The sequence below is a fragment of the Puma concolor genome, chromosome C1, assembly GCF_028749965.1.
Source record: "Puma concolor isolate L17-30 chromosome C1, mPumCon1.1.hap2, whole genome shotgun sequence".
NCBI lineage: Eukaryota > Metazoa > Chordata > Mammalia > Carnivora > Felidae > Puma > Puma concolor.
In genome coordinates, this window is record NC_141674.1 from 77,225,536 (window position 1) to 77,251,640 (window position 26,105).

Here is a 26,105-nt window from a genome sequence, read left to right on the forward strand (position 1 = left end):
TAGCATCACTATAGGTCAAGATAAAGAATCCAACCAAGAATAATTAAAGGGCACCCAGATGTTTAGTTTACTTATCTCAAGCCTTTCCTTTAACATATGTGAATTGCCTATGTGTACTATTTCTTTCATATTTTTAAGATATGTGCAATGTGATTATTTTAAGGGTATGAGACCTGGTACAATACATTTCAGACTTTTTTTTTTTTTACAAGTATAGTTCTTTGTAGTTGAAATTTGAACAAGAGGCGTGATAATGAGTAGGTTGAGGGAAGGAAAGGTGTTATCTCATTAAGGTAATTACTAAGACATCCCCACCATTATATCGGTTTGAAAATGTGGCAATTAAAGCGCCCTACATGGGCTCCTGGAGACAAGAGAACAAGACAGTTCTCTTGGAACTTCTATGTTACGGTTAATGTGTGTCATGTAAATGAAAGGGTAGACTACTGCTATTTCCTTCTTTTCCTTAAGGCCCACCCCCACCCTCAAATTTCTTTGTGGGTTATGTTTCTTTTTTCTTTTTTCTTTTTTCTTTAACCTGAATTTAGTTCTGATGAAAAGTGCCAGATTGACAGTCCTAGAAGGCAAAGCCTTCTATTTACCCACAGAATAGGTGGAGCACAGAAAACAGTAGGGCAAGATAGGCAGGCAACATGCTACCAACCTAAATCAGAAGAGACCTAACCTCTTCCTCCCTCTTCAGCCAGGCAAGTCTCCTTCCGTGATAAGAAGGCTGCCAAATTCATACCCAAAGTCAGGGAATCTCAAAACACATATAAAAAAAATGGTGAGTGGTGTTCTTAGCTTACTTTGCCACAACATATACAGGCTAACTCAAGTTGCTTTCAATTCACTAAGGCTGAATTTGCACTATTCACTGTAACCACTACCTTTGGTCAGGGGTAATCCATTTCCCCTTTTGAGACGATCATCTTGCTATTTCATTGCTTCCACTACCCTAAACAAGATAAATAATAAATGTGATACAGCAAATAACATATAGGACCTGATCTCCAAGATCTTGCTTTCATGCTCATTCAAGCATTATTTATCTCAAATTAAGGAAAGCAATTTGAACATCCAGCTATTGAAGAAGAGTTGACTGGATTATGACATACTTATGGAAGAGAATACATATATCAAGTATGATACTTACAAAAAGTTTAAAATAATACAGAGAAACACTTGTACTACATGGGAAAAACATAAATGATATCCCAGATGAAATAGCTCACAACTATATAAAAATTCACGGCAAAAATCTACAAATAACAAATCAAATATTAGTAGTGGCTTTCTTTGAGTGATAAAAGATGGACTTTTTCTCTTCTCTTGACTCTTCAGTATTTTATAATTTTTTACAGTGAACACGCATTACTTTTTCAATAGGAAAGTTATTTTAATAATCTTTACAAAACATCCCAAGTTTCTTTTGCAGTAGGATTTGACCACATAAATTTAACTCCATTAAAATTGAAAGTCAAGAAGCATCTGAAAACGCTGTAATCTTGTAGTATCTCTTTCCTTAACCTTTATCTTCACAGAAAAAAAGTGGAAGAAGGGGTAGGGGTGGAAAGAAAAGAAACTAACCATAGAAAGAACTAAAGCTTAGTATAGGTATTAAACTAGATGACCTTTGAGATTCCTTCCGACCTTGGGTTTCCATCAAGATCAGTTCTGCTTAAAATCCAATTACCTATTAATGTGGATGTTGGAAAAGATCTTTTTGCCAAGTTTCTGAACAGAGCCAAGTTAAAGTCATGCTCCCCCTACGGGACTAAATCATTCATAGGATTAAAAAAAAAAAAAAACCTGTAAAACATGTTGCCAAATAAAGGCAACGCCCTGAAATGCCAGGGAGGTATGAAACACCACTGTTAATAAGAACCGTTTTGAATAGTTGGGTTTTTTTTTTTTAAGTCCTGTTCCAAAACAGTAATATGCAATAAATTTACAAGCTTAATTCAACTTTTCAGCATTGACATCCTTCAATAGCAATGCTTGGTCCATCACCTTTGCCCCTTAAAAACATCCCAGACATGTAAAATGGCAAAGCAAAAATCAGAGGATAAAAGCTGAGTGAGAATGGCGGGCAGAATAGACTCTACGAACCTACGCCTTTTTAAAAGTCTCCAGGCAGGCCAGGGCTTTCCGCTCTGGAATTCACTCACCTGACGCTCCTCACCAGATTCCTGGCCAGCATGTCTATTACCAATTCCTGAAATGAAAGTAGTCGTTATTGCTTTACTAAACGGGGTGGGAAAGTCTTGGTGTTTATATAAATTCTAATCGAATCCTACCCTAATAAATATCTTCGTGGGAGGACTTTCCACAAGGGAAACTAACTGTACCTTCTTTGGGGATAATTGGACCACAGGACGCATGGTAACATGTGCAGAGCTGCATAATGTCAACCCTTAGGCACCGTCAGGGGCGAAAGGTTTAAACCAAAAATGGTAACAAGAGAGAAGGTGACGAAAGAAATAACAAGTTTGGGCCGGGTCTCTGCAGCCGGGCCGACCTGGGAAAACACCCGGGGACTGAATGACTAGCAAAGAGTAAGCAGAGTCAAAGGAAACCCGGAAACCCAAGTGATTGGGCAGCTGCTTTCTTTCCTGCACTCTGAGTGGACACGGGTGGGAGGGGGAGGGCAGCAGAAGACTGACACGTGATGGGAATGGGTGGAGCTATCTCCAGCTGCAAACAATTGGTTCTTGATAATAGGCTATAACATAAATCTAGAGAATAACGTGGAGGATTCCAAAATACGGATTGCCAGAAATTTCTAAAGCAATCCGGAAAAGAAGAAAGACAAAATTAAACATCCCATGCCTGCATTTATTCATTTGGGCTTAATGTGACTTTCTGGTTAAATCTATTGATGCATAGCAATGAAAGATTATGTGACAATTATACATTTATTTACATATGAGTATATTTCATGTAATCCCACAATGTGGTCACTCAAGTCTCGTGAGGAAGTAGGGGTCTCTTTGAAATCCTCTTAATTGAAACGATTTGGTAAGCTTCCATTACTAGAACAGTTGGTGGGGAGGGGGTACTTGGGTGGCTCAGTCAGTTAAGCCTGGGACTTCGGCTCAGGTCATGATCACAGTTTGTGGGTTCAAGCCCCATGTTAGGCTCTGTGCTGACAGCTCAGAGCCTAGAGCCTGCTTCTAATTTTGTATCTCCCTCTTTCTCCGCTCCTCCCCTGCTCATGCTCTGTCTCTCTTTCAAAAATAATAAACATTAAAAATAAAACAAAATAGAATAGTTTGTAGGAAATGGAACAGGTGAATAACAATGTGAGGTTTTGTTTGGTTTGGTTTGGTTTGGTTCTGTTTTCAGTGGACAACTCTCTTTGTTGATATCTAGGCTAGGATTTTCCTGCCCAATGACCTGCAGATGCCCAGCTTGGGGAAGTAGGAGGTGATGCAAGAGGAAGTTGGGCAATCAGCTCCTTCAGTCTATTAGCAAACATCATTTGATCTTTCAGAAATTATGACATGCCAATTTTCTCAAATTAGAACTATTAGAAAATCAAAATCTTTGAATTAGATTATTAGAAAGTGATTTAGGGACACCTGGGAGACTCAGTTGGTTAAGCATCCGACTCTTGATTTCAGCTCAGCTCTTGATCTCCGTGCCATGAGTTCACGCTCCACGCTGGGTGTGGAGCCTACTTGAAAAAAAGAAAAGAAATGAGTGATTTCATAGCAGTTCACACAACCAGAAACCTCTCTACAGAAGAAAAGACCTACTGTGATCTGTTCACCTGGAAGACTTCCACTTTCACATCAAGCTTGGCCTCCCTTCAGCAGGAAGTAGCTCTGACTTCCATAGCCTTTTCCTAACACTATCAGCAAATTGGCTTTTAAATTATGAAATAATTTTGATCTAAAATGGAACCAGAGGATCTAAAATGGGAAATCTCATTCAAGTGCCCACAGGAAAATAAACTTAAGGACTGAGAGACTGATTTCCCGTAAATGCCTGATCTACAGAAAGCTGGTAATGTTGGGATTATCTTTCAAGACAGGGAGCTGGTCAGGAGCTACCTCATATCAACCTCAGAAAAATTTACTTATGGTTTCCAGAGACATGAACAAAAAATAACCCAGGTTGGGTTGATCTTAAAGAATAACCTGAGTTGAGCTTTATTTGTATGACCGGACTGGTTTTGTCTGCTCAGGGAATTTTCAAAGCTGGTTTCTGTTTGTTTTTTACTTTAACAGATTCTAACTGAACTCTCCCCCCTTTACATTTCCTGCCCATTTATACAGCCTGCCCCAGACCCTCAGCACGCTCACCTGTAGCTTGGTACAGTCTGCAAGTCCTGAATTCCAATTACTCTGCTACACCCAAATAAACTCATCTTTTTGACAATTTTGAGCTTGACTCAGTTTACCTCATTTTTCAGTTGACATTCCTTGACATCAGGAGTAGGATCCAAAGGAGTCAACCCTCAAAGAACAACCCTTGGAATCCAGCGAGGTACCCACAAGGAGTCCCTTACATTTATTGCCTCTGCGGGTCATTGTCTCCTTTCAATTTAGTGAACTCTTTTCTTGGATTCCAAGCTCCTTGCCTTTGGTTGAGCTCTCCGACTTTATTCGGGATCTGTTTAAAAGCTTTGTCCCTTTTGGTAAATACTCATTCGTTGTGTTATTAGAAGCACACTAGAATTTCAGTATAGTTTCTTTGGAATTCTTAAGAGCAAAACAATTTTTTTTAAACATGATATTAGTGGGCATGGGTTGAGCAAATAAATTATACTAGAGTGGTTGCCACCTCGTTTCAAAGACTTTGGTCTCAGAAGCAACAGACTCCCCTGAAAGGATAAGGTGGTCAGGGAGAGGCCAGGTTGACATTAGTTTGCCTGCCAAATGCAACACAATTTCCATGCAACAAGGGGACACCTGGTCATGGGTCAGACAGCTAGAGCAAAGGCCATCTGCCAGGGGAGAAAAAAAGGGTATCCCGTGAAAGGCACATCATAAAACAAAACACAACTCCCAACCCTGAAGCTCCCAACCCTGAAGGCATACCCATCAGGCTATTTAGGAGTATTGTTTTCTGTTGCTCTCAAGGAAACCTCTGAGACACAGGATCCCAGTCATCTAAATGCACTAAGGGTGGCCCTCCTTCAGGGACCCTGGATGGTTTTATGTGAAAAAATTATGGCCTCTCCTCATGCGCATTTTTAACTAAATTGACCAATCTTACTAAAGGTAATTTAGAACTTCAGTGCCTATTATGGGGAACTTTCAATCTCCCCAAACTTGCTTTTTTCCAGACTAAATTAGAAGACTGCAGGAATAGAATTAAACAATCGGAATGGGATAGCTATTTTAATTGGTACCTGGAGGCTTCTGAACGTATTCAGGATTCGAAAATTGCCTCTTTACAAAATACTATTTCTAAGTAACTGAAGCAAATAAACTACTGGAAGACAATTTACGAAAAAATCTGAAGCCTCTTCCTTGGCAACACTGGCCCAGGCCCCAGGTTGTTCCACCTCTTCTAGATTCACCTCTGTCTTCTTCTAACCCTTTCCTTTATCTGAACTCCCCTTCTTCTCTATTGCTGAAACGTTACCAACCAAGCCTGTTAAAACTCTCCCTTTTAAAATTAGGTCTTCTGAGGATCCAGCTAAACCATTAATTTCTTATGTCCCATGCACCAAATCGGAACTTAGAGCTATATATAGTAAAATATTTTCCCAAGGTAACTGAGGATCCTCATAGACTTGCAGAAAAATTCAACATTGTAATTCAAACTTATCAACCTCACTTCTATCTTTGTCAATTAGTCCATGTGTTTGTTGGAGAAAGTCAAGCCCAGCATTGGATGAAAACTGCTAATGTGGAAAGTCCTGAACAATCTTTAGAATTCCAAGTAACTCAGCCACCACCTCTTTTATACAACTAAGCTCATGGCATAGCCAAATGGCTGCATCTTGCCCTCCCAAGGGCTCTCCCTAAACCAGTAGACTGGAGCAAAATTCAGGCATGCATCCAAAAGCCTGCCAAATCTGTTCATGATTGCTACAGCAGACTCCACCTTTATTTTAAATTCTAGAGTCCCTAGAGGTGTTGACTCAGGGTGGCCTTTAATTCAATGTTTATAAATGGCTTAAACAGAGATCTATCCATTAGTCAACAGAACCTGTGTAGACTGGGAAACAATGTATACCCCTGATCTTGTCAATCTGGCTCATCAGTTAGCCTGCACCCTAGAAGATGAATCGAAAACAAAGGCAAATCCAAACCAACAGCAAATAAAATTTTAAATTTCCAATTTCAAAAGATGGAATCTCACAAACTCCCCCTATGAAACTCTGTCATTATTCACACAAACAAACAAACAACAACAACAACAAAAACCGTGGCCTTTGGAGAAAGGATTGCTACAAATAAAAAAGCTCTAGACAACTACAGCCTTCCATGAGCCCGGGGCCAGACTCATCCCAATGATGGGACTCTGAAGAAACACAATGACTGTTCATTCTACCATTCAATAGGCTGGGGGAACTACTCTCCAGATTGGGAACCAACCCCTTACAATATTAATCAACACAGGAGCTATTCTACCAGTGGTCAACCCCTCTACAATTAAACAGGTCTTCCCTCAGAGTAATACATTTACTCAAATCGTGGGGATCTCAAGTAAACCACAATATGTCCCTATTTCTAAACCTATACCTCTTTGTTTGGGACCTTTGCAAGATAAACATCCATTTCTCCTCAATGAATCTGCTCCTGACCACTTATTAGGATAAGATTTCTTTCTCTTGAAAATGAGAAATAACTTTTGAGTTCAAATCTCCTGAACCAAAATCCCTTGAGCCTAATCCCCAATAAATTCCAAACCTTTTTTCTTTCACATGTACTTTACAAACCAGTAAAGATCAAATTTCAGACTCACTTCCATTATTAGATTTAGTGTCCCCTACTCTATGGGCAAAGTCCTCTACAGACATAGGTAGAATTCATAGCGCCCCCCTCCCCCTTAAGATCCAAATTGACCCCTCAAAACCTCTCCCCCAAATTAGCCAATACCCTATGAACAAGGAAGCTTCACATAAAAACCTATCATAGAGGGCTAAAAGGCACAGGGATTTATTATTCCTTGTGCCAGCCTTTCTAATATCCTTATTTTACCTGTAAGAAAACCTAATAGTCAAGAATAGAGATTTGTCCAAGATCTCTGAGCAATACATAATAACATTGTTATTCCCTGCCATTTTGTAATCCCTAATCCCCATACATTATTGGCATCCATCCCTACCAAAAGCAAAATTTTCACTGTAATCCACTTATGCTGTGCATTCTTTAGTATTCTAATCAATAAGGCTAGCCAATCAATATCTTTTTGGTTTTACTTGGGAAGGATAAGAGTATACCTGGACAGTACTGAATACTAAAAGTCCTCTATACTTCTCACAAATTTTAAAAGCTGACTTAGACAAAATAAAATTTTCTGGAGATTCCACCTTACTATAATATGTAGACTATTTACTTCTCTGCTCACCTTCTAAGGTCTCCTCACAGGAAGACAATATTTACCTGTTAAAACTCTTACCACTAAGGGAAACAAAGTCTCAAAGAAAAAGTTGCAATTTGTTCAAACTCAAGCCAGATATTTAGGACATTTAATCTCAAAACAAGGGTTACATCTAGGCCATGGTAGACCTCATGGCAACTCGAGTTTCCCAAAACCTAAAACCAAATGTCAGTTACAGAGCCTTCTTGAGCTAGTTATTGTTGCAATCGGATTCCAAACTTCTTAATGGCCCAGCCCCTATGTGTCTTATTAAAAACTACTAAACCTGACCCTATTACCTAGGAAAACAAAGATGAATTGGCTTTCAAAACCTTGAAAGAAATCTTAATAAATCTACCTGTCCTTGGATATCAAAACTATCAACTACCTTTTTTTTCCTTTTTGTATTTGAAAAAGAGGGAAATACCCCCAGAGTACTTACCCAAAAAAACGGAGGCTACCACACCAAACTCTAGGTTACTACAGCCAACATTAGATCCCACAACCCCACACTCCATGCCTTAGAGCTGTCACTTCTGGGAAAGGCCACTGAAGAAATAGTTATAGGATCTTCCTTGACAGCCTTTTACCTCATGCTATCAAAGCTCTCTAGAACTCAAGCCACACCCAACACTTTGCATTAAGCCATCTTTTATAAAATTTTCTTGCTAACCTCCCCTCATATCACTCTTGTTTGTTGTATCAATCTCAACCCTGCCGCTCCTCTTCCTTATTTCCTGAGTCAAGTCCCTATGACTATTTGACTTTGACAGATCACTAACCTCTCCTGATAACTTATAAGAAACCTCCTTGGCAAATGTTGATTTCTCATGGTTTACTGATAGCTCTTACCTGATAAATGAAAATGGTAAATAGTGTGCTAGATGTGCATTATCAACACCTTTTGAGGTCATTGAGGCCGCACACTTTGGCCTCAAACACCTTTGGCTGTTTCAGCCCGACAAGCTGAATTACATGCTCTTACTCAAGCATGTACTCTAGCTAAGGGTAAATCTACAAACATCTATACTAACGGTTAATATACTTTCAGACTAGCCCATTATTTTGGAATGTTATGGAAACAACAAAGTTTCCTTCCTTCCAGCAAAGACAAAATTAAAAATTGTCCTTGTGGGGCGCCTGGGTGGCTCAGTCGGTTGAACGTCCAACTTCGGCTCAGGTCATGATCTCACAGCTCCTGAGTTCGAGCCCCACGTCAGGCTCTGTGCTGACAGTTCAGAGCCTGGAGGCTGCTTCAAATTCTGTGCCTCCCTCTCCCTCTCCCCCCAACCCACTCACACTCTGTCTCTGTCTCTCTCAAAAATAAATGAACATTAAAAATTGTCCTTGTGTCCGAAATTTATTAGATACTATACTCCTGCCAGCAGTTCTGGCTATTATTAAAGGCCCTGGGCATTCTAAGTCTGACTCTCTGGAAGCCAAAGGAAACCACTCACAGATGTCTTTGCAAAAAATGCTGCTTACAGGATCCATAGAGCAAACCTCTATCACGGTCCAGAAAACTACCTCCTCTGGTGACAACCTAAGAGATATACAACAATTAGCCCCTAAAAAAATAAAAAATAAAAAATAAAAAATTGAGGTGTAAAGGCTATTGGTATCATGAAGAAAAGAAATTCTGGTTTCTGACAACCAGTCCTGCCAGAAAATCTAAAATTTCCATTATTAACTATCATACATGAATTAAATCATTGGTCAACTGATAAAATGATAATGTTCATGAATCAATAATGGTGGGAAACATCTGCAAGGCACAAAAAAAAGTTTTTATCTTTCTTGTTCCACCTGTCCTAAATTTAACCCAAGGAAACTTATCCATACTGCCCCTAGACATTTTAGTTTACCCAGTGGACCATTTGAGGCTTGACAAACAGATATCATACAACTGCCCCCATCTCATGGATATAAGGGCATTCCAGTAATGGTTTGCATGGTTTCACACTGGACTGAAGGTTTCCCATGTAGACAGGTGACTCTTCTGCAGCTAAAATCCTATTGGAAAAGATTATTTCCCCCTTGGTCTTCATAGTAATGGGGAAATTCATTTTACTGGCCAAATACTTCAACAAGCCTGTGCTGTCTGGTCAATTCTGCAACACTTTCATTGTGTTTGTTGTCCTCAACACTCAGGACTGGTCTAACATACAAATGGAATTATTGACTCAGCTAAATCAGTGGAAACCATCCAAATACCTTGGGCAAAAGCATTGCTGTTGATCCTTCTAAATCTTAGACCTACTTTCTTTTGGATGCATAAACTTTCACATTTTAAAATAATTACAGGATAGCCAATGCACTTAGTCCCTGCTTCTTTTAACCCAAAACTAACAAAAAGGTGTATACGTTAATTTTGCAAACACCCAATGAAGTCCATAGAAAATAATCATGCTCTGGTAGAACAGTCTTTCCATGGAGTGCTCTCTGGAGATGAAGACATCAAACATCATACCTTTAGTCTGGAGATTTTGTCTATTGGAAAAGACATCGCTAAAAAGACTCTCTTCAACCTTGCTGAAAATGTCCCTACCGGGTATTAATTAATCTCTGTGCAGCCAGACCTCAAGGAATAGATATCTGGGATTCATACACCACATCTAAAGAAATACCCCAAATCTGAATGAAGCTGTACACCAACTGGTGATCTGAAACTGAAAATTTGTAGGAACTGAAGCAGATGGCATCTGAAGTAGACAGCTTACTCAAGATATCCGTGTCAGGCCTATATAACTTTCTTGTTTGTTTGTTTTTAATTACTCTGTTTTGTTAAATCAGATCATTCAGGCTTTTAATTGTTCTTTCCTTAGTTTTTGTGCCAGGCCAAGTATTACTCATGATGAACCTGAATTGGTGGCCTGGCCACTATCTTTATCTTTGCTGTCTTTAGATAACAAAACCAATCTGGTAAAGGGGCACGCTCAGTCAGTTAAGCGTCCAACTTCAGCTCAGGTCATGATCTTGCAGGTTGTGAGTTTGAGCCCTGCATAGGGCTCTGTTCTGACAGCTCAGAGCCTGGAGCCTGCTTCTGATTCTTTGTCTCTCTCTGTCTCTGCCCCTCCCCCACTCATGCTCTGTCTCTGTCTCTCTGTCTCTCTGTGTCTCAAAAAATAAATAAGCATTTAAAAAAGTTTTAAATAATAAAATAATAAGAAAAGAAAAGAAGAAAAGAAAAGAAAAGGAAACCAATCTGGTAAAAAATGTAAGATTTTCCTTTGGTACCTTCTAGAAGACTGGCACCAAATACTATGGCTTTCCATTGTGTGCTACCCACTCATAAAGGGTTATCTCTCACTCAGGTCTGGACTCTTACACAGAATTTTTCTTTATGTTTCACAAACAGTGACAGAAATGGCAAAATTCTAGGATATCTCCCATTAAATATTTGTGACTATACTATTTTATACGATCCAAATCAACATGAACTCCCTCCCTATTTGGCATCCAGAAGACTATATCATCTCCATTAATATATCTCAACGGTGGGGCAATGAAAGCCATAATAATGCCAGAAAATGGGAAGCTAATGTGTTCTCATTCAGTGGTATTTCACTGGGAGTTAACCAAGAATCTGATGAATGGTGGAAACTTGCTTTTTCCCCAGATATCTTCCAGATCTCCAGCAAAACCTTACTTATGCTAGATCAGTTCGCTTGTGTCTTCAAATCTACTTTCTTCTACTTCTATAGACATTTAAGATGCTTACATAACCATTCCCATAGTGCTCATAAACCGGATTGTCAAGAACTTTATATAAATGATCATATTTCTGATCATGAGATTCCCTCTTTCATTCCAGGAATAAGAATCTGGGCAAAGAGAACCAATTAAGCCTTAGTCTTAGAATACACTGGGTATTTCTTTTTGTGCGGAAGAAACATGTATTCTATACTTCTCCCTAATTGGAAGGGAGGTTGTAGGATCATTACCCTCACCCCTAATGTCAAAATTAGAAAAACTCTTCCCTCTACTACTTATATACCTACTCTGAGGTCTTTCTCCTGTCAAGCTAAAAGGACATGTTGGAACTGGGAATGTTATAATTTGGGGTGGCTGCCTACCTATAACCCTACGGTAGACAGAAAGGGTTTGGGGCATGCTTTCGCCAGAGCTCTTTTTCCTTAGACTGGGAGTAGCAGACCTTGAAAAAGCAATTCACAATCTTTTCTATAGTCATGTCTACCACTTTCAATGCTTCTGTTCAAGCTTTTGAATATCAACAAACCCAAACAGACAGCCTTGAAAGTAATCCTATGAAACCACAGAGCCCTAAACCTCCTCACTGCCCCACAGGGGGAAGCTGCACCTTACTTGGAGAAGAATGCTGTTTTTATGTCAATAAGTCAGGGAAAATAACGCAAGAACTAAAAATAACAAAAGACAATATCAAGCTGTTAGCAGAAGTTGGCCAAGCTCCCAGAACCTGGGACATTTTCAATCTATTTAACATAGGCAATTGGGGAAAATGGTTGAGAGGTGCATTTCAATCAATAGCTATCAGTGGGCTTTTGGTCCTCAGTTTAATCTTTTTTATCAAATTTCTACTATTTTGTATTAGTACAAATGCCTTCTTCCCAAATGTATATACTAATTTTTTTTTTCCTTTGAAAGGCTTTTCCTGAAACTCAACTGACCACAGAAACTAAATGGTCCACTTTAGAGGGATATAACTGAAATTCTTAATTTTCAATCATTTTGTTGCTCAAATGAGCCCAGAGAAATTCCATATCATTTCCCTCCTCCCTGAGACAAGACTCCTGAGGATGGCCTTTCTCAGCTTCATGGTAAATGACACCTGGCGGTCCTCCTCGGCTTCACAGGACATACAATGCAATCCACCTTTGACAAAAATTAACAAGCAACACCTGAATGACATAACTGATCAATGGTGCTTTCTATTAAAGATCTTTATCAAAAGGGGGAAATGTAACAGAATTTCAAACTAAAATGGAACCAGAGGATATAAAATGTAAAATCTCACACGTGTGCCCTCAGGAAAACAATATTTAGGGACTGAGAGACTGATTTCCCATAATTTCCTGATTTATAAAAGCTGATAATGTTGGAATTTTCTTAAGTTGATAGAGAGTTGGTCAGGAGTTACTTCATATCAACCTTGGGGAAGTTGGGGTTATGGTTTCCAGAGACATGAACAAGAAATGACCCAGGTCTGGTTGATCTTACAAAATAAGCTGAATTGAGCTTTATTTGTATGACTGGACTGGTTTTGTCTGCTCAGGGAATTTTCAAAGCTGGTCTCCATTTGTTTTTTTATTTTAACAGATTCTAACTGAACTCTCCTCTCTTTACATTCTCTACCCATAAATATAGCCTGCCCCAAACCCTCAATAAGCTTGCCTGTAGCTTGCTACAGTTATCATGTCCCAAACTGAAATTCCTCTGCTACTCCCAAACTAATCTGACGATTTTGAGCTTGCCTCTTTTTTTTTTTTTTTTTTTTTTTTAGGTCGACAGAATGTAGACTAGTTTTCCATCGTGGGTACTGTGCAGCATAGGAGTGGGGAATCAAGGTACCACCAATGCCTAATTTCTCTCTCCTAAGGCGGCATTATAAATACATATTACTCTATGGATAACTTTCCCTCCCATTTCAGGTAAAGATGCGCACCCTGTAACACTTCTTCCTACAGCCCCCAGGCTCTTTGGGGGCTCCCCAGGGGTGCCGGAACCTACAAAATGTAAGTAAGCTGTGCCACTGCAAGTCTCTATCCGCTCTAAATTCCATTTAGCAATTCCATCCCTCTAACTGTAATGGGGAGGGGGCAGGTAATCAACAAAGAGGAGTTGGCTTCAAGAACTGAGGGAAAATCTGAAGGAGGCAGTCGTTTGCAGCCACGAGGCCCTTTGAGGGGAGGGGGAAAGGAAAGGGGATACAGAAATGAGCTCCCACCTGGGCAAAGATTTACATGATTACCGGAAAAGGAGAAGTCTTTATAATCTCTCCCAAGTCCACCGAGATGTGAGAGAAGGGCCCTGCTCTGTAGGCCCAGCCCAAGCACGGATCGTGAAAGCATCTGGACTCCTGCCCCTGCTCTATAGGGTCCCTGTCCTAATGCACGCATTCCTCCCTGAAACACGGTCGGTAACCGGGCGCGGGGACTTGTGGCCGCGGGGCTGTCCTGGGGCAGAGGAGCGCAGAATCTCGGCTGGGGCGCGCACGCTGGGAGATCCCGCGCGGAGCCCTAGCGCGGCCGCGGACCTTGGGAACCTCCGCTCAAACCGCGGGCTGCAATGTGTGTGTGAATCGTTAGAAGGCGGGAGGACCGCCACATCTAGGGCCTCTGCAGTAAAGAATCGAGTCTGGCGGCCAGATATAGGGGCGGGTGGGGGCGGGAATCCATCAGCTCCACAAAGTAACAAAGCCCTTTTATCGTAAATCAAGTTCAACCTCGCGCTGTGGAAGGTCCTCTTCTTTTGGTGGAGCTCCCGCGGAGGCGACCCGCTGTCCTGGACCGGATAGTAGCGGAAGCGAGGAGACTCTCACCCGGGAGGAAGACCGGGGTGAGAGCGCGGTGGAGATCCGGCCTTTCGCTCCACCCTCCCGGCTGGGCAGCCGCCTTGGGAACGCTTCTCTCGGGCTTCGTCCGCCGAGGCGGCGGTTCGCGGAGCAGTCAGGGCAGCGCGAGCGAAGGAAGTAAAAAGTGCCATTTAGAGCTATTCCACTGGCGACCTCGCTGCGGCCGCGGCGCAAGGGCTTCGAAGCAACAGACCTGAGGCCCCACTCCTCCCCAGTCGGCTTCCACTAAGAACTTATTAAATAGGGACGGTTTAGAGTTGATCTGTCACTGAGCACTACTTACCCCGAGATCTTTGGGTTTTTGAATTACTTTATTGATCTGAAGATTTTCTTCTTTGGAATGTGACCCTGTTTGGACTTAGAGCTAATCAGGAAACGCTGCCAGGAGGGCTCTTTGTAATCACCTCGCGGACCTCCCCCGCTGGTGCCGTCGACCCTTCCCCGGCGCGCCCCTTGCGGTCGCCTAGGCTTTGCAGGGAACCCATCAGCCCCCGGCTCTCCGCTCCACCGCGCGCCCTGGGAGCTGTCTGTGGTGCTAGGAGAGAGAACTCAGGAAAGGGAGGCCCGGGGGAAGAGACCAAGAGACAGAGAGGAAAGAAACTGAGAATGCAGTTTCTTGTTGGCCAAGACGGTCCGCCCCGTAACATTCGGACTGATAGAGACCTTCAAATTTCAGCCGGAAGGAGGGGAGGAACAAAGTCCCTTCTGGGTCACCGCACCGCCCTGAGGCAGCTGACCTGCTTTTCCAATGCAAGGGCCAGTGACACCTCCCTTTCTCTGAAAGCGCACACCCTCAACTCTACACACGAACCCCCCACTCGGCCCTGGGGGTGTTCAGCCTGCCAGAAGTAAGAAGGAAGGGGCACTGGGCCCTGGCCATGCTCCAGGGAAACAATGAAGTGGTAGAGAGGAAGGCTGGAACTAGCCAAGAAAGTAGGACAAGACAAAGACCTAGTGGGAAACTCAAGGAGCCCAGAAGCACTTTCCAGGGTCCATGAGGTAAACCCTGGGAAAGCCCCTACTTATCCCTCTGCCCGCACCTCTCTAGCCAACAGCCAAGGCAACAGCCAGCTTTCCCTCCCTAAGGATTCCGAGCTACGGAGGAAACATCAATCCCCTTGGAGGCTCCACCCTGCCCTTGCCCATTCCCACCAGTGGAGAAAAGTCAATCTCTTTCCAAGCCTGTTGACTTCAAGCCGTGCCTGGCTCTTTAGAAAACTAAGCAGCTCTCTTCCAGTGTATTTTTGTAACCACATGGCTTAACAGGAACTAAAGTTTCCCTAGCCCTGGGGAGAGCTTTTCCAAATATTTTTAGAAAGTTAAAAAATGTAACAAAACAAACTACTCACAAGCTGCAGTTTAAAGCGGGGAGGTGGGATTCAGCAGACTCCTGGGGAAGGGCTGCCTAGGTAGGAGTCAGAAGGCAGGGAGAAAGGAGGAGGGAAGTCTTGGTTTGAGGGTAAGTGGGTTTTATTTGCAACAGAGGAAATCCGCTGTCTAATTTGCCATGTGTGGGCTTTCATTTTAAGGGGTGGAGCAAAAATAAACTGATACAAGGTGTAGGTATATTTGCTGGAGGCTAGAGACAGGCTGCAATCGTTACTTTACAACTCACTGAAAATTGCTGGCTTGGACTAAACTGGCTGGCTGCTGGCCGGGGAGTTAACTTTTTACTTCACCTGACTACAGATTTCTGCTAGGTTTGCTGTGGTCCCAGAGCGGATATCGGAGTGGGCAAATCTAAGGGGGTCATTGTGGGTGTGTAAACATCTCTCTGAAACAAGTTCTTTTTCCTGGGTTTCTGGAGGAAGCAAAGATTGCCACTGCAATTCCCTGATTTACCAGTCCCCACCTTAATCAAAGCGCAATCCAAATAAAATCCAACCGTGGAGTGCCCTTCAGACACCAAGTGAAGCTAAGGAAAAAGAAAAGGAGCACAGCTCCCAGGGACAGCTGTCCTCTGGGCTTCCATAACTGACTCCAGATCTCCCATGAGAAAAGACCTTTGCCTGTTATCTTTGTTCCTGCTTTTCAGAAAACCTAGGGTTGCACTCCTCATTTCTTAGCCAATCCCCATCTTTGTTGGACAAGCACAGAGGAACAGAGGACCCCTTTTGAGGAAAAGGATGGGTTTGCATTTGACTTTTAAGCCATAGTTTGGGGACATTTAGATAGAAGGGCACCTGATTAAGTGCCCTTGGCAGTGCTGCAGCAGAAAGAAAAGAATGAAAAGAAGAAATCCAGCACTCAGTTTTCTTCCTGAAACAACACCCATCCCTAATATCCAGTTTGCCAACTTTTATGCGACAGGAAATAACTAAAACAAATTTAGAGGGGAACTGACACTTTTAGCTCCCCGGTTTAGGGGATTGAAGAAAACATGACTCTGATGAAAAGCAAATTTAGGAGGACTCTGGGGGATCCAGAGTAATGGCTAACAGCAGTGGAATATAAGGCTAATTAAGAAAACTTGGTCTGTATAGACATAGCGCTTCCCCCTGCATTGTCCACCTATGGAGTCCAAGTTCAGCCTTGAGAGCGAAGGGGCAACAGGCAGGCTCCTCTGCAGAGTGGCTGGTGAACTGCGGGCTGACTGCTGGTAGCAGATGGGTGCTGTGGCATTGCTTGTATTTGTAAGTTTGTTTATGTGTTTTTCCCAACTGGACCTGAGGTCATTCTTCATAGGGAATGTGTGATGTGTGAACTCCAGTGACTTCCAGGTCCCTCTTGTGCCCGAAGCTGACTGGCCCCGGGGCCAGTGCAGACAAAAGCTGTAGTACACCCCCCCCCCCCCCGACGTGGAGAGTGCCCTTTTAGGCCCAGGCAGACTATTTTTGAGGCATTTAAACTTGACTATAAAACCCACCAGCAGCTAAGATGGAACAAGGAGAGTCTGCTAGAGTGCCCAGGCACTGGGCATTCCCCACTGGACACAGTGGTGCCCAGTTTCCAGCCCAACCCAGCTATCTTGAGTGTGCCCCCAGCTCAGCAGGAAGAAAATGAGAAGGGCCAGTCCAGACCCTTTTGTTAGAATCAAACAAGACCAAGACCACTTTTGAAGCAAATTGATGAGCTAGATAGAAATCTGCAAACCACTCCCTAATTAGCCAAAGACTGATCAAGGCGCCTGAGGCAATTTCCTCCTGGATTTCACCCCTTTCTTGCCTTCTTCCTTCCCACCCCTCCCCAATCCACACTCCCATAGCACTCCACTTTTTAAAAAATGTTTTTAACTCTACTAAGGTTCAACATCAGAGAAAGTTGGAGGATGGGTCTGGATGTGTTCTGGCTGTGTGTCCCTTTGACACGGGACCAGGGCAGGGGTGAAGCTAGAGATATGAGAATACCCACCTGGGGGATCTAACTCCGGCTCTCAGGAAATGCCCTTGGGGCTGCAGAAGGTGGGAGCAGCCCTAGAACTGAACCCCTGTTTTGTTGTTCCCTTAGTCTTGAGTGCTGAGCCTGGGGGGAGCCAGTCTGGTGGGGTGCACCTGCAGCCCTCGCAGAGATGCTACAAGTATTTACACATCCGTTCACACACGCTCCCAGAGACCTCCATCCTCTGGGCAGGGCCCCTCATTTTGTGGTCCCAACCCATCCATGGGTGCGGATAAAAAGCTTGGCAAGCCTGTCGTGGTCAGACTTGGATTCCTGCTCCAAGGCATCCCGGCACAACAAACTCACTAGGACAAGAGGCTCGGCGCGCGGCGCGGAGGTGGGGGCTGGATGCCCGCTGGGGAACGAGAACGCAAGGATCAAAGCCGCAACGAGGGTTTGTTAGCCGGGCCTCTCGAGTCCCCCGGGCGTCCTAATTGCGCGCCCTGCAGCCGCCCGCTCGCAGGCTGTCCCGCCGCGTGGGCGCCGGGCTGCGGGCTGCAGAACAGCTGCGAGGCCCGAGGAGCGTCCACCCGCCCGCTGCCCAGCGCTGGGGACCCTCATTGCCCCGGGAAGAGCCTAGGAGAAGGAGGAGGAGGGGCCGACAGACCGCGGCTGCCCGGCAGTCTGGGAGCGGGGGAAGTTGGCCGCCCCACTCAGCCAGCACCAGCGGCCTACAAGCGGAGACTTTTCCTCCTCCGCCTCCCGGGCTGCTCTGAAATCATCCTCTTAAAAAGAAAGGAATTCACACATCAAATAACGGCTCGGAAGAGACCAGCGTGAAAACTGGAGCTGCTTTTATATAACTCAACCCAAAGTCGTTACAGATTTTGTAAATTCCTAATATGATGGGAGGGATTTTTTCCCCCTAAACCAAGTCAGGCATTTCATCATAGTACGTTCTGCTTTAGTAAAATCAGCTCCCTTGAATTTCATCGCTTGTTAAAAAAAGATAAACTTTATTTTTGTAATTTTCAATCACAAAAAAATCTATATTTTTGTCTAAGCATTTATTTTACTGAATCAAAAAGACATGAAAAGAAAAATCATGTTTTACTAACGTATATAAGTGACTCTTTTTTGGACAACATATAATAAATATGATATATCACTTATCACTCAGTCTTTCAAATGTACATTTTTTTTTTCATATTATGGAGCATGCCACTTTTCCAAAAGAAAAAAGGTCATGAGAAATCAGTGCAAAGTTCTCAGTTACCCTCCTCTTTTCTCTGGGGCAGACGGAATGTCCACAGCAACGCCCTGTGCCTCGGAATCTGAGGCTGGCTGTCCATCTACAATTCTCTCTGCCCCTACGGCTTCCTCTCCGTGCCCTTCCTTCTTCCCTCCTTTCCCCTCCCCCCTCCCTCCCTCCTGCTTGTCCCTAAAGTCATTTTTAAAAAGAACTTGAGGTTTTGTTTTTGTTGATGTTTTCACTTACTGGTCGCACTTTCTGTGGGGGCAGCATTTTCGCCAGTCACACTGCTGTGGGGAGCTTTCCAGCCCTGTTTCTGGGGGTGGGGAGATGGAGAGTGGAGGGCTGGCTCCTCTTTGGGGCCCCCCCCTCCCATTGGTGTGCGGCTTCTTCTCTCACTTCTCTCACTTCCCTGCTTCCCGGGGTCGCTATCGAGAGAGGCCTCGCGGCCTTGAGCGGGGAGAGGAGGGGCAGCTGTCCGGTCGGGGAGGGGACGGGGAAGGGACCGCGGCGCTGTCAGTCGCTCGTTCTTCACCGGGGGTGCGGGGTGCCTGGGATGGGGTTGGACAAGGGATTGAGGGCCGGCTGTCCCCCAGGCCCCAGGCCGTGGATGAGCACGCGGGGCACCAGGGGCCGCTGCAGCTGGGGGTGGGGCGCGGGAGGAGTCCGGTACATGCTGCTGTACATGGCTGCGGCGGCCGCGGCGGCCGTGGTGCTGTCCATGCTGCCCAGCAGGCTTGGGTGGTAGAAATAAGGCGACGGAAACATCCTCTGCAGGGCCGAGTAGTTTCCCGCCTCGGCCAGCAGCTCCAGGCCCACCGCGGTCTGCCGCTTCCACTTGGTCCTGAAAAAAAGCAGGCGTGCAGGCACCCCGCCGCTGTGGGCTCCGTCCAGGCACCAAGGCCCCTTCTCTCATCCTCTCCTGCCTTCTCTTTCTCGGGGGACAGGAAAACCGAGAGCTCTGAGAACCAGGAATGAACCGCACCTCCTAGCCCCCTCCCCCACGATCTTGCTCACAGAGTAACCCGAATTCAAGTCAACTTTGTAAATTACACCCTTAATATCTGAGACACTCATAAATGAAATTCTACAAGCTTTGCTGCCTTTACCTGACCCTCTGCTCTGCTGTTGCCCCCTTTATAATTAGGCTACTTCCTGAAACTTTCCTGAAGGCCAACTGGGACCACTCTTTCTATAGGCGGGTCTTCTCCTCCTCCTCTAATTTCTTTCCCCAAGTGGCCCCCCCCCCCAACAATCCCAGAGTGTCTACCCTCTGCCCCTCCCCCCTTCCTCCAGGCCTAGTGAGTAGAAACCATAAACAAAGGGACACAGAGACTCCTGAGCCCCTCTCAGTCCCCCAGCGCTGTGGAGATACATCTCTCTCCCCATTCTGTTGGACCTTACAGCAGGTGGGGCGGGAGGCTTGGGGCAAGGGAGGCAGCAAGGTTTCAAAATGGAATTGGTTTGAGGGAGGACTCTCCCAAGGTGACAGTACCTTGGGGCCATTTCAGGAGGGGAAAAATGCATTTCAAGATATTCTCTCCTCTGGGAGAGAGTAACAATTAAAACCTGTGATCAGCTCTTCTCAGTCTCTTCCCTCCCCCACCATACCCCGCTAGGAAGAAGAGGCCATCAGGCCTTTGCTCAAATGCCCCACGAAAGAACTCAGGGCTGGTGGGCCATCCGTACCCGGCAGCTTCAGCCAAATTAATAAACATGTCGCCCATTTTAAATTGGCTACAAATGACACTAATGTTTTCCGACAGAATTAGGGTGGCTGAAACCGTATGTAATGAGACAGAAAATTATGGTAAAGATGACAACTGGATGGGCATTTCCAACCACACTTATGGACGATTAGAAGACAAATGAGAGAAGAGGAGAAGACCAAAAAAAAAAAAAAAAAATCGAGACAAGGGAGACAACTGCCAGGCTTGGAAACACAGCATAACTTCAGCCTCAGATTGCCTGGGCTCGCACTACACTTCAAGGGCCCGCAAGCCCTTTCCTGATTTCCTTTCAACGGAGGCAGTGATTCCTGGCAGGCTCTGAGGTGACAAATACAGGGGACAGACCCTCGGTCTGGATGCCTGGCCGGCTGCCTCATAAGCCGAGGCAAGGACATTTAAGCTGAGGCCAGTGGGGCAGTTCCTTCCGGACCGAAATAGCCAGGCTGTGTGGCCAGCTGTAGACATTCGGAACCAGCCTGGGGCAGGCCCAAAGGGTGCACAGCACGGGCTCTACAGGCCTGAGTGTCAGCTGCACAGATGTCTCAATTTGAGAAGGTGTGGCTTGATCGATTTGGGGGCGGAGGGGGGGTGGATTCCAGCCACTGGGGTTTGAGAGGGAAAGCAGCATATGTTAAGACACTCAGCAATGCAAAATGTTCCAAACTCCAGCTGCCTATCGGTCCCTCTCACCTTGGGGATGTGGCTAATCCCTGTTCCAGCCTGGAAGCCCACCCCCCCCAACCCCCAGGGCCCACTCTGGGGCCTCTATCTGAGTTCCTGGGGTCTCCCAGGGCCAGGAGGGGAGAAGATTGGCACGATGGTCATGACCTAGATGGCCAGATGCCTTTGCTCCCTGCCACAGCCTCCCTTACCTGCGGTTCTGGTACCAGGTCTTGACTTGGGTGTCTGTGAGGTTGAGTGCAGCTGCCAGGTCCATGCGGTCCTGCACACTCAGGTACTTCTGCCGCTCAAAGCTACGCTCCAGTTGATTGAGTTGATGGTCAGAGAAAGCTGTCCTGGCTTTTCGAGGCTTTTTGGCTCTCACAGGGGGACTCTCCCGGCTACTTGTAATCTCCCGGTCTCCTTCCTCCTTTGTTCCTATGGTAGAAACCCACAGCTGTAAGGTACTGTGGAATAGGAAAGGGGAAATGCCCTCCTGGCACACACTTCCACATCCCCAACTCAGCTGCTGGTCTCGGGGGACTATACTCTGCCACCCTCATCACACACATACTTGGACCCTAGCCAGTATGAAGAAAGAAGACCAAGGCCAAGGAGTTTGGAACTTTGTGCGGCGCTCCTAAAAGGGTTCTAAAAGGTTGTCTGATCTTCCCATCTTTGGAAGTTAAAAAGAAAAAACAATATTTTACAATATAGTAGGGTCCTTTCGTTATTGTTTCCTTCACTGGGGGGGGGGGCGCTGTCCCATTCCTTAACCGTTTTCACTATGACCTCATTTTTGCCTGATTTGGAAGTTTTCAAAAGATCTTTCCACTCTGTTTTGTTTTGTTTTGAGGAAGGGACACCTTTTTCATTTCACTTTTTCTGTTTATTGAAAGTTACAGGCACTTGTTTTCCTTTTTCAGATGCACTTGGCAAATGTTGGAATCAAGTTCTCTGCAGTTGCTTGCATTGAGTCTTGTAAAGCTTCAGAGAGAATATGTCACCCAGACACCAAGCAGAGCTCAAAATCACTGAGCCCATCCAGGTGACAGCCCAGAGATTTCCGGATTCTATTTGTCAACTTTGGTTTTTTACTGAAATGCTGGGAAATCGATATGTCAGCCCCTCTCTGTTTGTACCCGTTTTTGCTGCGCTCCTTGATCTTCCCTGCAGGAAGAACAATAATCTCTCTAATTGACCCACTGGGGAGGTTGGTGCACAAAAAATCGCCAGACCAGACTGTACATCTGTTTTGGGCACTATTATGCTAATGTGATAATAGTAAACCGAGGAGCCAGTATCCTACCTTCCAGATAGTCAGCACACATCTTTCCCAGAGATGGCAAAGGTTAATAATAATAATAATAAACTTATTAGTAAGGGAAAAAAATAACTCTCCTGGCACATTAAAACTCTTTTGTCATGCAAAGACCAGAACACTTCCTTATAAAATTGTATGAGTAGAAAATGGAAAAAGAGAGTTGAAGGACTGTTTCAATTGCCATCTTCTGATTTTACAAAAATAAATAAATCCAAATTCCATCCAATTTTATTTTCATAAGCGCCATTTCCCAATCACTTGCAGGGAGACGAAAATCTTACTAAAATACAAAGATTCAGTTGGGGCCATGGAGTCAGAAGGGTATTTTAAAAACTGAAAAACTATAAATTTTTACCATATCGGCTTCCCTATATCAATCACAATCTAATTTTAAAAAGTTGCTTTGTTACTCAACTGGGAAAATTTTCCCTCATTAAATCTGATGATTCCTGTGACGGTGTTTAGAAAATATGGTGTGCTGGGAGGGGGGAAAGAACGAAATAATTTACATTAAAGAATAAACTCTTTCTGCACACACCCCTAAACACCACGCTAGCTAAGCGCGTTCCTCTCTCCCACCTCCCCCCATTCCCACCCCCAAGGTCTCAGCTAGAAAAATCTCAAGTACTTCCCTTTTATCAATGAAAGTATGCCCGCCAGATCCCCTCCGCCTCCGCCCTATTCCTAATACATTGAAATTAAGTAAAACAAAGAAAGGAGTGGGACTGCGGGGAGATTGAGAAGTGGCAATGTAACAATAAACCGAACTTCGGACGAGTCCTCCCGTCGCGCGCCCAGGCCTCCCTCCCGCTAGCAGTTTTTGACCCGGGCGCGATCGCCCCAGAAGCTCCCGGAGTAACCCCGCATCGGAGACTCGCGGGGGTCCGAAGGGGAGACCGAGAACCAGAGGACCAGAAGCTACACGGCTCAGCCAGCCAGCCGAGGCGGCGCGACTCACCGTGGCATTTGATGTCGCTCTGGGAATCTTCCCGCTTGTCGAGTTTGGTTTTGCTGTCCTCCTGCTCCAGCTTTGGCCTGAAGCTCTCGTGCGCCGCATTGCTCTCCTGCTTCGGGGTGTGGTGGGGAGAGGAGACGCTGGTGCTGTAGGGCGCACACGCCGCCAGAGGTTTGCTGTCGCCCAAGATGTCCTTGATTAAAAAAGAAGAGGTGGAAGTCCTGGGGGCCGAGGCGGCCGGGCCCAGCTGCTGGGCCGGTGGCTGCTGCTGCGGCGGCGGCGGCGGCTGCTGTTGGGGTGAAGGCTGCAAACTTTGCGTGGGGGCCGCGGATGGCGGCGGCGGCTGCTGGCTGTGGTGGAGGTGGTGGTGATGCTGGGGCCCTTCTGCTACCAGATGCGGCTCCGGGGGCTCCATGGTGACGGAGATGGGAGAAGAAGGCGCCGTTCCTACGGTATCAATCTCCGAACAGGGGGACGGAGTGGCCTGACTCCTAAAATCCGCGGTCCTGGCCTCGCCGAGCGGGCGGAAATCTCCATTCATCATGCCGGGGCTGCCCGAACTGGCACTGGACAAAATCGTGTCTATTCCAAAACTCGACCCGCTGGCCCCTTCCATTGTTGTCATTTCTACATGAGGTCCGCGCCACTTCGCCGCTCAGCAGCCGCCGCGACCGAGCAAAGGAAGCTATCGATCGTAAAACAAAATAAACACTAAACAATGTTGTCGCCGCTTTGAAAAAACAAAAAAGTGGGGCGGAGGAGGGAAGGAAGGATAATCGGAAGGTGGCAATCGGTGAACACTTTGGACACTTTTTGTTTTCCTTATTCATAAAGTAAGGGTGAGGAGAAGGGGAGAAGGGAAGACAGAGGGGGAAAGTTACAAAAATTGTTGAGGAAGAACGGAGCCTGCGCTCCAGGGACCACCGCGCACGTGCGGGAGGCGGTGGCGGCGCAGGGGACCCAGACGAAGACGCAGGCGGCAGGAGGTGACCCCGACGCCGCCGCCGCTGCCGCCGCCGCCTGGGTCTGCCCACAGCCTGGCACCAGGCGGCAGCGGCGGCGGCGGACCTGGCAGGTGCAGCGCCCTCGAAGCCCCGGCGGTCGCGCGCGCCCTCGGAGCTCCCGGGCAGCTCCCCGAGGTGGCTGCCGCGGGCGACTCGGCCGCTCTGGAGCCGAGTTTCTGAACTTTCTCGGAAAGTTGTGGAGAAGACACCGCCGCAGTGGTCGCGGCCACGCAGGACGCAGAGGAAGAGAAGGAAAAGAAGGAGAAGGAGCAGGCGCAGGAGGAGGCGGCGGCGGAGACGCGGCGCCGAGCGACTCCGGCCGCTGCCGGGCGCGTTCGCTTGTAATCCGGCTGCGAGCGGGCGGCGCCGACCCCCTCACGTGACGTCACGGCCACTGCCGCCGCTCTCCGCGCTGCGCGGGGCCCGCGCCCCCGCCACCGAGGCCGCGCGCCGGGCCCCGCGCTCCCATTGGCCGCGCCCGCGCGAGCAAGCGACGCCGACGTACTGGGAGCCAATGGACGCGCGACTCTCGAGCCCGTCAGCGAGCGCGGCTCGGGCCCCGCTGCTCTTTTGAGAACCTGCTCAACCCTTTGCCTGCAGCTCAAAGCCCAACACCTAGTCCTGCGGTGGTGCCGGTGTCCACAATCACGTGCGCGGGCAAAGGCAGAGAGGAGAGGAGATCCGGGGTAGACTAGAGAGGGGAGCCAAGGGGGTAAAATTAGAAACAAACAAACAAACAAAAAATTCCACCAAGAGAGTAGCAACGGTGTGTCCGTTTTCTAACGAAGTCCGGGGAGGGAGGAGAGAAAGGACCGTGAGGGAAAAGGAATCCGGCTGGCTTACCTTTGGGCTCCAGCGCGTCCGCCCTCGCAGCATCCCCAGACACGCGCTTAAATAGTCCGAGGGCACTGAGAGCAGAGGAAGGGGATCCCTGAAGGAATCCACGGGAAAGTGTGTAACTCCAGCAGCCGGACCGCTGGGTGGGCCGGTGGACTCGGACCTCCGATTTGGCCCCCAAAGAGACCAGGAGCCCGGGCTGTGGCCCTGCTGGCCGGCCGGCCTCCGAGGGGGGTTGAACGCATCCACCCGGCACTCTCGGGAGGCGTGGGGTGGGGAAGGGGCCTGCTGCTCAAAACCGCGGACCCAAGTATGGTCACCAGTCAGGGCCCGTGCTGCAAAAAAATGCCTGGCCAGACACTTTCTCCTGAGCGGGGTAAATAATGCCCCGAGGCGTTCTCTAGCGGCGAGGGCGGCGATGGTTCACCGCAGTGTCAGTCTGGCGCGGGGCTCAGGAACCCAGGTGGCGGGTCCGCAGCGCGCACTCCGCCTCGCCACCAGCCAGTTCTCTCCTCTCTCACTCTCTCTCCCTCCCTCCTTCCGCCCCCCCCCCCCCCCCCACCTATCCGTCCGCTCATTTGGAAAGGAAACAGTCACTGCGGATCCACTTGGGACCTGGAGCGTGGCTTGACTGTGACGCCTCGTCGGAGGGTATCAACTTACATTATTTTCTCCAGGACGTCTCCAACCTGTCTCTTGTTGAATGTCAGAGTAATGGGAAGTGCCAGTGACAAGACGGCGTATTACTCCTGATTAAGTGCCGTGTCAACCTAATTAGCAGAGTAATTATAAGGTGCTAATGAATGATTCAAAGTTCTTTGAGTTACATTTTACTCCAAATTACCATTTTAAGAACCCTATGAATCTGAGTGGCTGGCATCGCTTCCGTGACTAGGTGCAGAATGATGGTAGGAAATGGCCTTTAAA

The 26,105-nt window shown here is 46.5% G+C and overlaps 1 protein-coding gene and 1 pseudogene across 2 annotated transcripts; one reads left to right on the top strand and one right to left on the bottom strand.

The window, feature by feature from the left end:
• Positions 1–14,219, top strand: part of LOC112864264 (CD9 antigen pseudogene) — a 32,542-nt pseudogene extending 18,323 nt beyond the window's left edge.
• A 4,018-nt stretch (positions 14,220–18,237) lies between these two features.
• BARHL2 (BarH like homeobox 2) lies at positions 18,238–25,338 on the bottom strand. 2 transcript variants are annotated; one of them, XM_086717490.1, is made up of 4 exons: positions 25,185–25,338; positions 23,341–24,022; positions 21,271–21,496; positions 18,238–19,512 (listed from the first exon to the last, which is right to left on the bottom strand). In XM_086717490.1, exons 2-4 carry the CDS (start codon positions 23,960–23,962, stop codon positions 19,200–19,202), a joined length of 1,161 nt encoding a protein of 386 aa, XP_086573616.1. In that variant the 5' UTR covers positions 23,963–24,022; positions 25,185–25,338; the 3' UTR covers positions 18,238–19,199. The 2 variants fall into 2 exon arrangements, with proteins under 2 accessions (XP_086573616.1, XP_086573615.1); XM_086717489.1 differs by lacking the exon at positions 25,185–25,338 and having other exon boundaries at positions 23,341–24,657.
• Positions 25,339–26,105: the final 767 nt, after the last annotated feature.